At 35.5% G+C, this 12,620-nt stretch overlaps 3 protein-coding genes across 6 annotated transcripts in view; 2 read left to right on the plus strand and 1 right to left on the minus strand.

Moving 5' to 3' along the window:
* The window catches only part of myo9ab (myosin IXAb), a 76,631-nt gene extending 72,033 nt beyond the window's left edge, over window positions 1-4,598 (plus strand). For 2 of the 4 annotated variants that reach the window (XM_065277345.2, XM_065277342.2), the window contains exons 42-45: window positions 270-287; window positions 517-701; window positions 798-937; window positions 1,074-4,598. In XM_065277345.2, coding sequence (XP_065133417.1) covers window positions 270-287; window positions 517-701; window positions 798-937; window positions 1,074-1,486 — 756 coding nt within the window. In that variant the 3' untranslated portion in view covers window positions 1,487-4,598. The remainder of the gene's footprint in view (window positions 1-269; window positions 288-516; window positions 702-797; window positions 938-1,073) is intronic. The other 2 variants (XM_065277346.2, XM_065277343.2) reach the window with 2 other exon arrangements.
* Window positions 4,599-6,264: 1,666 nt separating this feature from the next.
* Window positions 6,265-9,178, plus strand: plex9.1 (PML-like exon 9.1). The gene is made up of 3 exons (XM_065277347.1): window positions 6,265-6,459; window positions 6,753-6,821; window positions 8,127-9,178. Exons 1-3 carry the CDS (start codon window positions 6,402-6,404, stop codon window positions 8,645-8,647), a joined length of 648 nt encoding a protein of 215 aa, XP_065133419.1. The 5' UTR covers window positions 6,265-6,401; the 3' UTR covers window positions 8,648-9,178.
* A 372-nt stretch (window positions 9,179-9,550) lies between these two features.
* rsl24d1 (ribosomal L24 domain containing 1) lies at window positions 9,551-12,599 on the minus strand. Its single transcript, XM_065277348.1, has 6 exons — window positions 12,441-12,599; window positions 11,495-11,608; window positions 10,478-10,550; window positions 10,332-10,395; window positions 9,977-10,062; window positions 9,551-9,898 (listed from the first exon to the last, which is right to left on the minus strand). Exons 1-6 carry the CDS (start codon window positions 12,519-12,521, stop codon window positions 9,831-9,833), a joined length of 486 nt encoding a protein of 161 aa, XP_065133420.1. The 5' UTR covers window positions 12,522-12,599; the 3' UTR covers window positions 9,551-9,830.
* Window positions 12,600-12,620: the final 21 nt, after the last annotated feature.

A 12,620-nucleotide genomic window follows, 5' to 3' on the forward strand; every position in this document is an offset into this window, starting at 1 on the left:
CAGTCCGAGTGTCATCGTCTGTTGCCATAGCAGCCGTCCGTCCGTGGTCATATAATAAATGTGTTCATTGGCTCCTGTCTGCATCTATTGAAGAGATTTGGGCTGATTATGAAGCGCTGTCATGTGATTGGTTGTGTTCAGAGGAACATACGATCCAATGCTCTGATGTCATCACGTCATGTTTGTTTTGTTGCATGCGCAGTAAAACGCGTATTACTAGTAATAGCTCTTCTTTTATTTCTTTTGCTGCTTGCTGCATTATTACACAGCCAAACGTGCTTAAAAAGGTAAAAGTCGGTGTTTGTGTGTACGTGTCCGTTTGTTTGTGCGTATTTGTATGTGATATATTAGTGCATTTATATTTTTTATTAAAGTGACTTACAAACAAGGAAGCATTGAAGATCTGTCTGAGAGATATGAGAAACTAACACAAACTAGCTAGTTATAAAGTGTCGACACCAAAAGATGAAGGCCGTCTATAGGCTGATGTCACAAAGATGTCTTCTTGATCCTCAGAGTAAGGCGCGTTTACGCAAGACCGGTCACCACACCCCCTCACCACCTTTGAGCCCCCGGATGACAGAGAGGGAGGAGCCAGGTGATGAAGGGGCGGAGTCTGGGATGAGCGAGCAACAGCAAGCGGCCATGCAACAAGAAGAGAAAGTGTTGACCCAACAGATAGAAAACCTGCAGAAAGAGAAGTTAGTGAATGATTTTCTCTCTGTTTTAGACAAACATCTGTTCTGTTCAGACTAAAACATGAAAGTTCAAACTGATTTAATGGTTTGTGTGTATAGGGAAGAACTGACATATGAGATGTTGGCTTTGGAGCCCAGAGCATCTGATGATGAGATGTTGGAGTCAGAAATGTCCATCGGAACAGCGGACAGCTCGGAAAACCTCATGGAACCGGATGGTGCCGTGTCTGATCAGTGGGGTTAGCAGGATCATTGACTTTTAATCAGTTACAAAAGCTTATAATAAGGATTAATTCACTTATATTTCATTATTTACGCTACATATAATTGAAGTTGCATGCTAATTTCCAGAAGTTATCTTTTCCTCCTTTTTAGAAAGAAATCTCACTGGAGCGTCACGCTGGGGAAAACTCGAGTCCAAAAGCAGACGAGCTTTACGTCGCCAACCCGAGTCTCTGGACTCTGTGGACTCGGCCGTGTCGTCTCTTTCCTCCGTGTCGTCCACCCCTCACTATCGTTTCCGCTCTTCTTCTTCTGGACCTCTTTTCTCCTCTGCCTCATCTGGTGGAGACTTGCGCGTTCTCCTCGATCAGGAGGCATCAGAACAAGCTTCCCTGACCACCCGATGTGCCTCCAGCTCGGAGAAAAGCCGACCGCGGCCCAGAGGGAACCGGAGCTGCCCGCCCAAGTCCCGTGAGCCCGGGGAGTGCAGCGTGCGCAGGAGGGAACATGACTTTGGTTCTGCTCAGCCTTTAGTGCTGTATGGAAGTAATGAGTTTATGGTGTGATGGTAAGTGCCCTACCCAGTGGACGACTTCAAGGGACGTACGAATAAAGTGTAAGAAAATGCTGGGTGTCACGAGCGATCGCCTTGATATATCTACGACCTACTGACTGTAAAGTGGACCAGCTGGACCGGTCCATTTTTTGAAACCGATTCTAAGAGTAGTTCAACAGGGAAAGTGTGATTTTTAATCTGTTATGTTCATTTTCATGTTTACAGAACTGAGCCAATGACTGCATGCCATGTTGCTAATTGTTTTGTTTTCACTCTGTGATTTAGAAAATCTTTGATAAATATGTAAAATAATATATTATTGATAAAGAGTGGTGTATATATACCTGTGCTGCTGATCAACCCATGTGAAAGATTTATGGTGTGTTTGTTTCTGTCTGTTGTTTACTTCGACTGAATCTCACAGAAGCGTCTCCTGGTCACATTTCAGACAAATATAGAAAAAATATTAGATTTTATTTCTGAATTTTCATTCCTGTTGCTTTAATTTCAGAATTAGTCAGCATAGTACAGCAGTGAGTTTATTTTTTGTCAAACGTGACATGATTTACGCTATTGTGAGATTCATCCAGTTGTTTTTGCTTCTGTTAGTTCCAGATTCACACTTTCTCTTCAGATGAATCGTGCTGAAGGGACGAGAAATGTGAAAGGTGTTACGTCCCACAATGCTTTGCTGGTTTCATTTACAATTTGCCCTGTTTACTCAGTGTTACGTGCAACTGATTCAGGACTTGAAATATGTTTTTAATGTCATGACTGTTTTATTCATTTGTACATTGCTATTAAGTATTTTTTATACATGCTAAGTTTTATTGATTACTATTATAGAAATATATATTTTGGTGTAATGTTACGCTGTGCCATCTGAAGTCACACATTAAGGGCCAGATTTACTAACAGCTTGCGTCAGCGCAAACAATCATTTTGATGTTAAATAACGACTATCGACATAATTGATATACATTTTTAGGAGATTATGAAAGGAGATTATTTAACCTCCTAAGACCTGGATGTCCACATACATGGACGTCTAATTTTTTTGTTGTGTGCACCATAATATTTAATTCTGTGTAACTGGAACCTGTTGTACACAAACGTGAACACTGCTTCATGTTCAATGAAAAATATTTGGTTATTATATTTATAGGTTCCTTCTAACCCCAAAATAGCTGGAAGAAATCTGAAAAAAAGACAAACCAAAGCCCAGTTAAATAATTAAGGCAACGTGATTTACTAATGTTTGCGTGTGTGATATTACTGATATTTGCGCCATTATTTAACGCAGAAAAAACGTCTTAAATCAATTTGCACTTGAAATGGCTGAAGAGAGCACGTGATACAAGGCAGAGGATTGTTTTAACGTATATATGTTTATTTGGAATGCCAGAGGAACATATTATTCAAAAATATTGTTTGCCACGCCATGTTATTAATTATTTGCCGAAGTAAATAAAATAGGAGTCACTAGGAGAAATCACACAATAACAGACGTTTTTTTTCCTCCGGTTCTTTTCAGTGTCTTATGGCTTTGTGAGCTGGGATTTCACACCCTGCATTTTCCGCTGTGATGTCCGTGGTGCTGAACTCAAGCACATCAGGTGTCAGTAGATCAAACGCACCTGAGGAGCATCAGCTCTGTTCATTTGTAACCCTGAACTAATTTGATTGTGTTGGTCTTTATGGATTTATTTTGAACCTTTTAAGTAAATAACCCATAGATATTACCACTCCCATCTGCACTTTTCTGGAATTGCGCTCTCCTGTTTAGTAAATCTGGCCCTATGTTTCTTAAAATGATTTTCTTGTAATGTTGTGGTAATATATATTGTATGACAAACACATAACGGTTTTCCTGCTGAAGGTTCATATCAGAACACTTCATATCTACACTTAATATCAGAATTATAACCCAATGCACATCTGTAGGTAGTAAAAAACAATGAATGCAAAAAAACAGCAGCAAAAAGCTACGTATATATAAATTATAGTGATATCACACAGTGAACTTAATGTACAGGGATTGTGTCTCCACAATGGGGATTGTGTTTATGGCTTTGTTTTGTTTGTTTTGTGTGTGTGTTGTGTCACAGACAATTGTCATTCATATATATGACTGTACATCATAGCCATCATCATGGTGCAATATCACGAGACATATTAAGCTACATTTTGAGTACTATCCTAACTTTATTTTAACCCTATCCTAATCCTAATGTTAGGATAGCTGTGTTTTCTGGATAAAAGCACAATAATGTTTACATTTCTCAATCGATTTTAGTATTCAGTCTTAGATTTTAGTTTACAATCTACATGGAATACAACATTCAGTGACTTGGAAAATGAATAAATATCATTAAGCTTCATTGTGGAAACTCACACTTGTCAAGCATTGATTTGACTTATTTTCTAGGTTAAAAATTGTATAGCCATCACAGAATTATGCACATTTTTTGTGGCATACAAGTTTTTTCATTGTAGACTTTTATTTTTGTTCTCCTGCTCAGAACATAGTTTTGAGCTCATTTACACATCAGATAATGACACACAGCACTCTTTTCTGTGTTCTTTATTCCAAAACAGACGATTACAAAGACAGTTTTAAGATAATTCATTATGGATTTTTGGTTGAGAAATATAAATGTTATTTTACCTTTTAATTCAGAAAAACACAGGTCATTCGTTCACTTGTATGTGTTTATAAAACAGTCTTGCCCTCCCCAATATGGCGGCGCCATTAACACATCACAGCACAGGCCAAAGCACTTCAGAATAATTTTTTGAAATAGGCCTATTTGTTGTTATTTGGGCGTGCTGTTGTTAAAAACACTTGAAGTTTCTCAGCTCTCAAGATTGTGAATTGTTGCATCACAGTGACGTGGCTGAAGCGGTCATGTACTTGCCTGGAGTAGCTTATGTTTCAGGTTTATAAACGGATGTTTTTTTCTGAGGCATGTATTATCTTCTGTATGATTATTATTTATGTTGAATGATCCTGCTTTGTGCTTTCAGAATCTCTGTGTTTGCAGATGTCAACGGTGCAATTTGTGTCATATTTCTTTAATGTGAGAATCACTGTGTAAAAAGCAAATGAACATAAGCATTGTTTTATTACAAAAATGATTCTGACTCATGCTTTTGTTACTCAGTCCAGGTTAGTTGTTAACACAAAACAGATGCAGCATACTAAACATAGCTGAAATTCTTAACAAAACTCTACAAATGAAATTACTAATACAAATCACTAGCTGTTGCAGATATATTTTGTGAAAATATATGTAGCTAATACACATTATTTTGTTAATTTTGTCAAAAATACCTGATTTAAGAGTGTGACATTGTGTTATTAGTTTTTAGACTGGATCTGGAATCCGTTATCTGCATAGTCTCATCCGGGTATGGGATTCATCCTGAAAGGGGCAGTTTAATACAAATAAATTAAATTGATAGCATATATGATATTTTATTTAAAACAATTAAAACAAATGCATGTTTCAACTTTGAACTTGTTTAAGCGTGTCTTGGCGTAAAGTCTCTTGAAATTGGTTTTCTTGGCATTTCTTACAACAAATAAGCTAAAAAATATATATATCAAATAAATATTTGGTGCCTATATTTACTCTTGTTGCAAGAAGCCGTCCCAAACAGCAAAAAAATACATTTGTTTGGCCAAAAATATATTTTTTTAATGAATGCTAAATAATTTTTTTTTAGAAAGTAATGGTCAATTCAAAATATATTGAAAATAATTTGAATTTGGAAATATATTTAGGTTTAACCTTCATATATCAATTTTAAAATGTATTTCAGGGGCAAGCAAATACATTTCTAATTTAACATCCCATATGGCAAAAATGTATTCTTTGCCAAAATATATTTGAAATATATGTTGAATACAAGTTAATTTTATGAAGTATATTTTTGAAGTTAAGTTTTTATAAATTTTAACCTTTTCAGAACAGATTTATGTTTACAGATTTGTAACATAAAGTTTTTTCTTCCAATGCGATGTGAATATATTTCCCTGAATTGAAATTTATGGAGGGCTTAATATATTTTTTATTTTTAAAATATACAAAAAATGGCCAAATATATATTGAAAAAAAATTGTTAACATATTCCATAATATAATCCAGGCTATTTTTTATATATTTTAAAATACATTTTTTTAAATATATTATTACACCCATTTGGGTGTAATATGTGGGATAATGTACATCCAGCACAACAGATTAATTTAATAATTATAAAACATAATACATGCTATTTACATATCATTTTTTAACTTAATAAAATAAAACTTAATAAATTCTATTAACATATAATTATTCAACTTAAAAATAAAACATAATAAATGCTTATAAAATGCTTATAATTAAGAAACAAGAACTGTCAAATGGTCATACCATATGTTCATGACGTCATTGCTGCGTCACGTGTGAGAAATGATTCGTTTCCACTGGAATGTTGTTTTACGCTTACTTTAAATTGAATGTTAAAATAGGTAAAAGTGATTCCAACGAGATAGGTCCGGGCGTGTCTAAAATATCACAACTAGTAAAGGTTAAATGACGTGATTGACAAGTATAGTAACCCAGGAACATGACCCATCCTGTGAGTGTACACACGCGCACGCACGCACACGGAGCCAGAATCACATAAGGCAGTAAACATTCATGGAAAGTTGCGTTTAAAATAATGAATGATTGATTTGATTGGTCTATGAGTTTCGGGTTGTTGCTCCTCCTGAGAGGCACAGCCTTTACTCTCATGTGTGTGTTCATCATCTATATTAAAATAATAAAAGACGGGCGTGACACAGACGAGAAACGAAACTGACAGACGCGGAACTGAGGTGTCATGTGCTGTGTCAGGACCGATTGATCAGAGATTTGATCAGATAACAGATCATGTGCTTTATAAACCCGATCTCAATCCTCATTCGGCTCTTCTTCAGTGGGAGATCTCGTGAGTTCTCGTGTTTTCTCTTTTCTTTACTGTGTGCTCGAGCTTGTTGTTTACTATGTATTAGCTATTATGTATAATCTGAGGGAAAATCACCATGGTAACAGTGATTTTTGCGCTACATTACGACACTTTTACTTCAATGTAAATCAGTATGGATCTCATTCAGTCTAGTGTTTTTATAGTTTGTAAAGTTGTTCAGGTTAGCTGTTCGTGTTTGTGTCGTTTATTGTGATGTGTTTAGACATGTTTTACAGTGTGTGTGTTATTATTGCTTGTGTGTGTGTGTTTTACAGGTAAGGTGATGATGCCTGATACTGGTGAAGAAACGCCGGTGTTTTTTGACCTCGAGACCACAGGACTGAGTAAGTTCAACTTTATTTAATAAAACTGGATATTTACTCAAATGGATTTACAGCAATGGTTTCCCAGAACGTTTCCCTAAAGTTAGTTTTTGGTTCCCAGAACTTTATTTTTCAAGGTTTGTTTTTGGTTACCCTTGAAGTTTTTTTTTTACCAAAATAGAGCGTTATTTTTAGGTTAGTAAAACATTCTCCTAACGTTCCCTGTTTTGTTGTTTTACAGAAATAAGCTTAACGTTCTGTTTTTTAATAAGCACCATGCAAAGTTTTGGTAACGTTATTTTATGGCTCCAAAAAATGACACACACACACACAAAAAACTTGTATAACTTGAAAAAATTATAGAATAGTCTGTATAATTTTTTAAGGTTATTTAAAAATTAACCATCCTGCAACGTTCTTTTATGGTTGCAAAAAACCCCCGCTTTTATTTGGTTCCCAAATAAATAACCAAACGGGAACCAAAAACTAACGTTAGGGGAGCCTTCTGTGAACAGATTAGTTTTAACCCAGCAAACAATGTTTTTACTCATGCAACTAACTTTTACTCATACATAATATTTATTCAAAACCACACTATTAATTATGAATAATACATTTAATGATTTACTTTTTATTACGTTACAATTTATTACGTTACGGTGCACTTACGTAATGTCATACATTATGTTACGGCAAACGTATTGTATGTTATGTTACGGAAACGTATGGCATTTTACGTTACGGCAGCGTATGGTATGATACGTTACGGAAACGTGTGTTATGTTATGTTACGGCAGTGTATGGTCTGTAACCAACATGATCTCACAAAGTTACGTGGGATAGTCACAGAATTTTTTGCTAATTTTTCCGTGCCATTCTCACGGATCTCCGTATTTTTCACTTTCTTTTTGCGTGGCATTCTCATGGATTGGTTACTCAACTGCTTTTTCCTATTTTCAAACCATTGTCACTTCAGTTTAGGGTTAGATTTGGTGTTTGCGTTAGTATGTCACTTTAAGTATTGGTTTATACTATTTTTTCTGATGTATTCTTTTATATTTTCTAAACTTTAATCAATTGTCGCCTGGCTTTGGGGTTAGAGTTGGGTAGGGATGTCATTTTCTGTAAATCTAACCCTAAACCGAAGCAACAATGGTAAGAAAATAGGACAAAACAGTCGAGTAACCAATCCTTGAGAATGGTTGTATGTAACGTATGGCATGTTACGTTAAAGCAACATATGGTATGCTACGTTAGGGCAACGTATGTCTTGTGAGTGCATGAGATGTTTTGTGTTTTGTTAAAGATGTGTTTCTCTTTTCACAGACACCTCAGGATGTGATATTGTCCAGCTGTCTGCCATCAGCAGTGATAAAGCGTTTAATGCGTACATGCTACCCCGCTGCTGCATGACGGATGGAGCCGCACGTGTCACGGGTCTTACGGTAGACGGCGAAGCCCTGCTACTCCATCGAAGGCCCGTACGCACCACTCCACAGAGACAAGTGCTCATTAACTTCATCTCCTTCCTCAAAACTTTCAACAGACCTTTTCTAGTGGGACACAACAGCAGAAGATTCGATTGGCCCATTCTAATGCGGGTCATGGAGGAGTTTGGCCTGTTGGAAGATTTCAGGGAGGTGGTGTCCGGGTGTGTGGATACACTGACTATGAGCAGAGATATGTTTCACCTGGAGAAATACAACCAGCCGTTTCTCGTCAAGTATTTTCTTGGAGAATCATATGGAGCTCATGATGCAACCGAGGATGCCCGGACTCTACAGGAGCTCTACAGAGTCTGGAAACCCTGTAAAGCTCTCGTGATGAAGCACAAAAGTTTCATGTGATTGATGGACACAACTCTGGGATCATGTTTGTAGTGATTTGGTTCTGATCAGTGTAAAAATATTGTTTTTTTTTTTTTAGATAATTTCTTAAGTGAAACTTTGTTAAAAGTTTATTTTAACTGCAATTCTATTAGTGTTATAAAATATGTCATTGTTTATAAAGCAGTGGTGCATGGATCACCTCAGCAAAACTGTAAAGGTGCTGTAAAATTTTTTAATTGTGTTTTGATAAAAAGTGATAAAGTTAATCTTAGTGTAGTTTACACGGACTGTGTGAAGTGTTCAATGGGAATGTTTATATTTTGCGTAAAGGCACCACTATATTTCTTTGCAGCAAGTACATTCCTTTTGAATTCTTTTCTATCCTAAAATTAAGGTCTTTTCTTTTGAAAAAAAAAAAAAAAACAGTTCTGCTTTTCACAGGTGTTACACCCAACATGAAAACCATGAAAACATTTCTAAAGTGTTTGACACTTTATCATAGTTTAAAAAATTAATATTTAGTGTAATTTAATAAAATTGTGTAAATCATTTTGTGTAATTTTTATGCAACTTAACACTATTTATTCATTGGATCTTTGACATCCAAATTAAAATTGTTTCTTAAAGAAACAGTGTCATTAGGGTTTATAACTGAGACTTAATTATATAAATATCATTTTGTACCAAGGTCTGGAGTACCATGTGTCTTCTTGGCTAATCCATGAAGTCAAAAGCCAGAGTAACTAGTTTACACATTATCTGTTTGTCAGTATTTTAGTAAGTCAGACATGAACACAAGAAAAACACATTGTAGGCTAAATATTGATGAAAACGTATGTGTGACATTTTACTGGAAAAGAACAGAAAAATTTCCAAGTCTTAGTAACAAGATATAGCAAATTAAATTAACAAAAACAAAACTTCATGGACCAAGGTTTTTATTGGAATTATATTTTGTGACACTTTGTTGTTTTCACGTGGATACATATACATATTCAGCTGGATGAGAAGTTACAGCACACAACACGATGTCTGAATGATCCTTCATCATCAGGATAATACAACAGAGAAGTGGAATTGATCAGAAGAAGAGAAACTCATGCAAAAAACCCACGTTACAGATTTAGTGAGTGGTTTGTGTTAAATAAAACTTTTGAGAAGAATCAGTTTCAAAAACAAAGAAAAAAAAAAATCAGTCTCTTCACTCAGCCATTTCCACATCTTCTGACAGCTTTTGGACCATCTTGTCCTCCAGCTGTTTGGCTTGACCTAAATAAGAGACATCAGACATGTGAAGAGAGTTTCTGAAGCACATCTCACAGACATTACATTGGTGTGACGTCTCACCTGCATGTGGAGCTTTGAGGAGGTGAATGTTTTTCTTAACTTCACTGACATCTGCAGCTTTCTCAAGCTCTTTGCCTTTCTTCAGTCTTTGGAAAAATGTAAATAATTATGAACATTCACAAGAGCGAATGCTTAGATTTACACTTAGTTGACACCTATTTGGTGAGCAAACACATGGCTTGTCCAAAACATTGAGGTCATGAAGAGAGAGTATATCATAATATTCCCAAACACAAGATTATTAACAATAAAAGTAAAGCCAAATGCTCATTGTCACAAAAAGACATCAAAAAACAAATATGATTTGAAGAAGACTTCATAAGTCAACGTTCAAAATATTATTCATAATATTCACCTGTTTATGATGAATCGTGACTGTCTCTTATGTTTAATAGCTGCAACCTTCTGCATGGCCACCACTGGAAACACAAACATAATATTCAGATTAACAGATTCATTCAAAATACAACAATTGATTACATTCATCATCGATCCACTTACCCGTCTTGCTCCAGAGTTCTCTGTTGTATTTGACTGGAATATTTCTGCGCTTTTCAAACTCCAGTGAGTTATCCTGATGAAACAGAAAAAGTCGAAAATTAATAAGAATACAAATGATTTGATTGATTAATTATGCTGTGTTTAATGGAGTAATACAAGAAGCATAAAAGCAGCACAGATATGCAAAAAACGCATAAGAACTTGAACAGTCCATGACAGTTAATGTCATTACACAAACTTATTTAACTCGAGTACAGGGCTTATCACCTGTGGGGCAAATGCAGCCCTCCAATCATCTCATCTCTATCAGATTTAAAATCTGCGTTGATTATTTTAACCTTTCCACTGTACAAGACAAATGATGGCCAATAAACCCGGAAAGAGGCTGCGTTGGGGCACCATCTGCGTAATTATCCGATCTAATTTGAGCTTTGGGTGCATAAAAAAATAAACTTGTTCGACTACACCACATGTGACACACCGACCGGAAGTGTTGCCTTTCAGTGTGGTCCAATCAAAACACTGTGTGTATTAATCCATTTCTGTTCAACTTTATCAGTAATACTTAGTAATTAATCATTTTTTAAAGATATAAGTAAATTATGCAAGTATAAATATATTCGTAGATTAAAGACTCTTGCTCTGGAATGAGCTTTTCTCCCATGTTAACATGGATTTATGGTTAAACTGAAATTTCATGACGACTCCCACTAGGGGGCGAACTCTGACAGTCGTGTCCGAATGTAGTGTACAATGGAAAGCCGGTTAATCCTATATATCTTTAAAGTATTTTAAAAAATTAAAATTATTAAAAAAATTATTAAAATAAAACATATAGTGCGTATATAATAGGTAAAAAATAAAAAAAAGTTTGGCCCACAGCATATTTACAATTTTAAAATCTGGCCCTCGAGTTTGAGTAGCTGTACACCGCTGAATCTAGTACAATACTAAAACTAATATCAACACATTATAGGACTGATCACAGTATTGACAGAAAGCAGGTAAATCTCTCACCACTGTCAGCTCTTTGCCCGACGCCTTTCTGAACGCTTTGGTCCATCTGGTCTTTCTTGGGTTTCTCTTCTTTTTGAAGTTTTTGTGGCATTTTGATCTGCAGAACCGAAAAGCCTACAAAACATACATGCATCAGGATTTAATAATGACAATCAATGTGACTGCGTCTCAGGCAAAAAAACTAACTCGGTTCATGTTATTACCAGTAATAAACCAATATATCAGCTGATTGTTTTATTATCGGCCGATAAATCTTTTCAATTGGCCAGTAACTTTCTCTATTATTTAAATGAGTTGTTTGTATTGAAAAGACATTCAGTGTCAATCAATGTAAAGCTAAAGTCCGACAGACAGTAAAATGACCAATCATGATTCACTTTTTAACATGACGTAATGATGTGTCACACACAACAACACACTTATTTAGACAGTAAGACATAACTGACATCTCGCCGTACTATGTAAAATTACTAATTATCCAACTATGTACTTTAAAAGGGTATATTATTTATAAATGTAATGCATAACAAATGTTTATGTATTTTCACCAATTTTCTGTTAGTCTCTTAATCAAATTTGTGTTATATCGGTCATACAGCTTTCTTTAAAACACATATCGGTCGACCACTAGTTAACAATATCATCATAACGTTACATGGCAAAAAAAACAAAATATTTTCTTCATCATTTTTATGATTCAACTGTAATGCTTTCTTGGTAGCAACAGACCACGATGCCACCATGTTTTTAAATACATTAAAATTATTATTAACAGCAGTTGAATATCACTCTCAAAGTCATTAACAATAATAACAAATGTACAAATATGAGGTTAAACAGTAACCGGATCAGTCGATCTCTCTATAATAAAAACATCAACACGTACTCGATCGCAATAACAATAACCAATACAAACACCGATAAATCACTCGATTTCGATATTTACCTTACAGTCGTTTCGTACAAACATCATTCCGTGTCCGGGATACACCGGAGCGGAGCAGAAATAGCACTTTTCTATGCGCATTTTACTCGATTGTTATGACTTTATTTGTACATGTGCGGCCACACTCCGCACACGGGCGGAAAAGAAAATGCGCTCATCCGGTTTCAGTGTATGATGTAA

This window comes from Paramisgurnus dabryanus, chromosome 23 (genome assembly GCF_030506205.2).
Source record: "Paramisgurnus dabryanus chromosome 23, PD_genome_1.1, whole genome shotgun sequence".
Classification (NCBI taxonomy): domain Eukaryota; kingdom Metazoa; phylum Chordata; class Actinopteri; order Cypriniformes; family Cobitidae; genus Paramisgurnus; species Paramisgurnus dabryanus.